At 39.5% G+C, this 1,801-nt stretch overlaps 1 protein-coding gene across 1 annotated transcript in view; it reads left to right on the top strand.

Annotated features, from left to right (window-relative positions):
• trmt44 (tRNA methyltransferase 44 homolog (S. cerevisiae)) overlaps nt 1–1,801 on the top strand; it is an 18,739-nt gene that overhangs the window by 4,224 nt on the left and 12,714 nt on the right. Inside the window, exons 7-8 of the mRNA XM_015397055.1 lie at nt 519–625; nt 855–1,038. Of these exons, the coding sequence (XP_015252541.1) occupies nt 519–625; nt 855–1,038 (291 nt within the window). The remainder of the gene's footprint in view (nt 1–518; nt 626–854; nt 1,039–1,801) is intronic.

Genomic DNA, 1,801 nt, shown 5'->3' with positions numbered 1-1,801 from the left:
TTTTTTTTTTTTAAGGGATAAAAGTGGTAACAATCCTGCTCACAATAATCATAAATAATAAGTCACAATAATTTTAAAAACAGGCTTCGAATTAATAATAAAAAAAAAAATGATATAGATGAACCAATAGATAAGCTGTTGCCGGTATAAAAGGTGTTTATAATAATAAAAATTCCTCAGGTTTTCATTTGTCAAATTTGCATAGATTTCTTCAAAGAACCTCAAATAAAATAGCAGTTTTAGAATCTGTCATGCTGCTGATTTCAAATATAATATAAACACGAAACCATGTTCAGGGAGAGCTGCTGCATGCGCTCTCTGCCACTCACTACAATTTATTTTTCCAAATCACTGATTATGTGATGCGCCCACCGAGGTGTTTTGGGGGATATGCCCTGAATGTTCATTAAATAAAAAAAAGCAGAAAAGTGTCAGAATCCACACTTCTTCTCTGATAGTTTCCAGTGAGCTATTATGAATTAATTCATACCAATATGCAACTCTTTTTGCTATTTTAGGAAAAGGCAATTACTCCGAGCGAGAGCTTCTTATTCCCGGAGACGGACTGGCTGATTGGGAACCACTCGGACGAGCTCACGCCGTGGATCCCCGTCATAGCGGCCAGGCGAGTCATCAGCAAACACAATCACACTATCTCAAACGCGCCAGCTGATCTCTCTTTTTTTTGAGGGGGATTAATATGATGGACAGACTGTGGTGTGTGGAGGTGTTATGAAAATCAGCGTTGATGCCGCCACATGGTGGCTCTGTTGAGCCTCCATCTCAGACAGCTCTCATTTCTAAACCACTTTTCTTCTACCTGCTGCCTTTTTTCCTCCTTTCTCTAACTGCAGGTCATCTTACTCCTGTCGTTTCTTTGTCCTCCCCTGCTGTTTCTTCGACTTCTACGGGAAGTATCAGAGGCGCCAGTGTAAGAAGTCTCAGTATAAAGAGTACATCGACTTCATTGCAGAGGTCAGCCAGGTCTGCGGCTTCAACACAGAAGAAGATTGCCTGAGAATCCCCTCCACCAAGCGGGTAGGTGTAGCCCGACCAGATACATCGGAAATACCTCCCAGTCGAGGAAGGTAGGGGTGCAAACATCAGCAGGGCTGTAAAGCTTGCAGCATGGGGGGTGGCATTCCTCCAAACAGGGTCTTCATAGCAAAGCATTCATACTTCAATCTGTTGGGTGGAACCTGCAGCAGCATTCTTTTTAGTGTGAAGGGGTTTAATCCAATATTTACCCATCTTAAGATATATTCGTTTTGAACACTTTATTTTAAAACTATAAGACTCAATTTTTGTAAATTGTTGTAGCATGTGAAAATGTTTGAGCACTAATAACTGATTCCAGGGTTATTAGTATAATTTATGACAGATGCCCTCATTTATCCTGCCATTTTCTAAATGGGAAACGCCTGAAGGCGTGTCTTTAGAGTCAGATCCTTACTGATCTTTATCAGACAGGAAAAAAGCTCCTCATATGCAACCTTTTAACAGAGCTGCAGGGTATCTGAAATTCACATTACAAACTGCAAAATATGACCTCTGAAGTAAATATATTTTTTCCCTTGTTTTAAGCTCATAAACAAGACAATTTGCCATTGGGCTAAGATTATTTACATTTAGAAAAAGGAAAAAGAGCAACTTGATCATCTTATGTTGAGTGCATAATATACAATTGTCTTATTTAAAGGGAAAACAAGTTATTTAATTGACAGACCGTCTTATTTACCTTCTTAAATTAAGGAAAAATACACTTAGGCCCCGTCCACACGAAGACGAACCCTGGCCTAAA

This window comes from Cyprinodon variegatus, unplaced genomic scaffold (assembly GCF_000732505.1).
Source record: "Cyprinodon variegatus isolate N-32 unplaced genomic scaffold, C_variegatus-1.0 Scaffold836, whole genome shotgun sequence".
In the NCBI taxonomy this organism is placed as follows: domain Eukaryota; kingdom Metazoa; phylum Chordata; class Actinopteri; order Cyprinodontiformes; family Cyprinodontidae; genus Cyprinodon; species Cyprinodon variegatus.
Note: the sequence above shows the minus strand (reverse complement) of the source record. Positions and strands in the feature narration are given on the sequence as shown.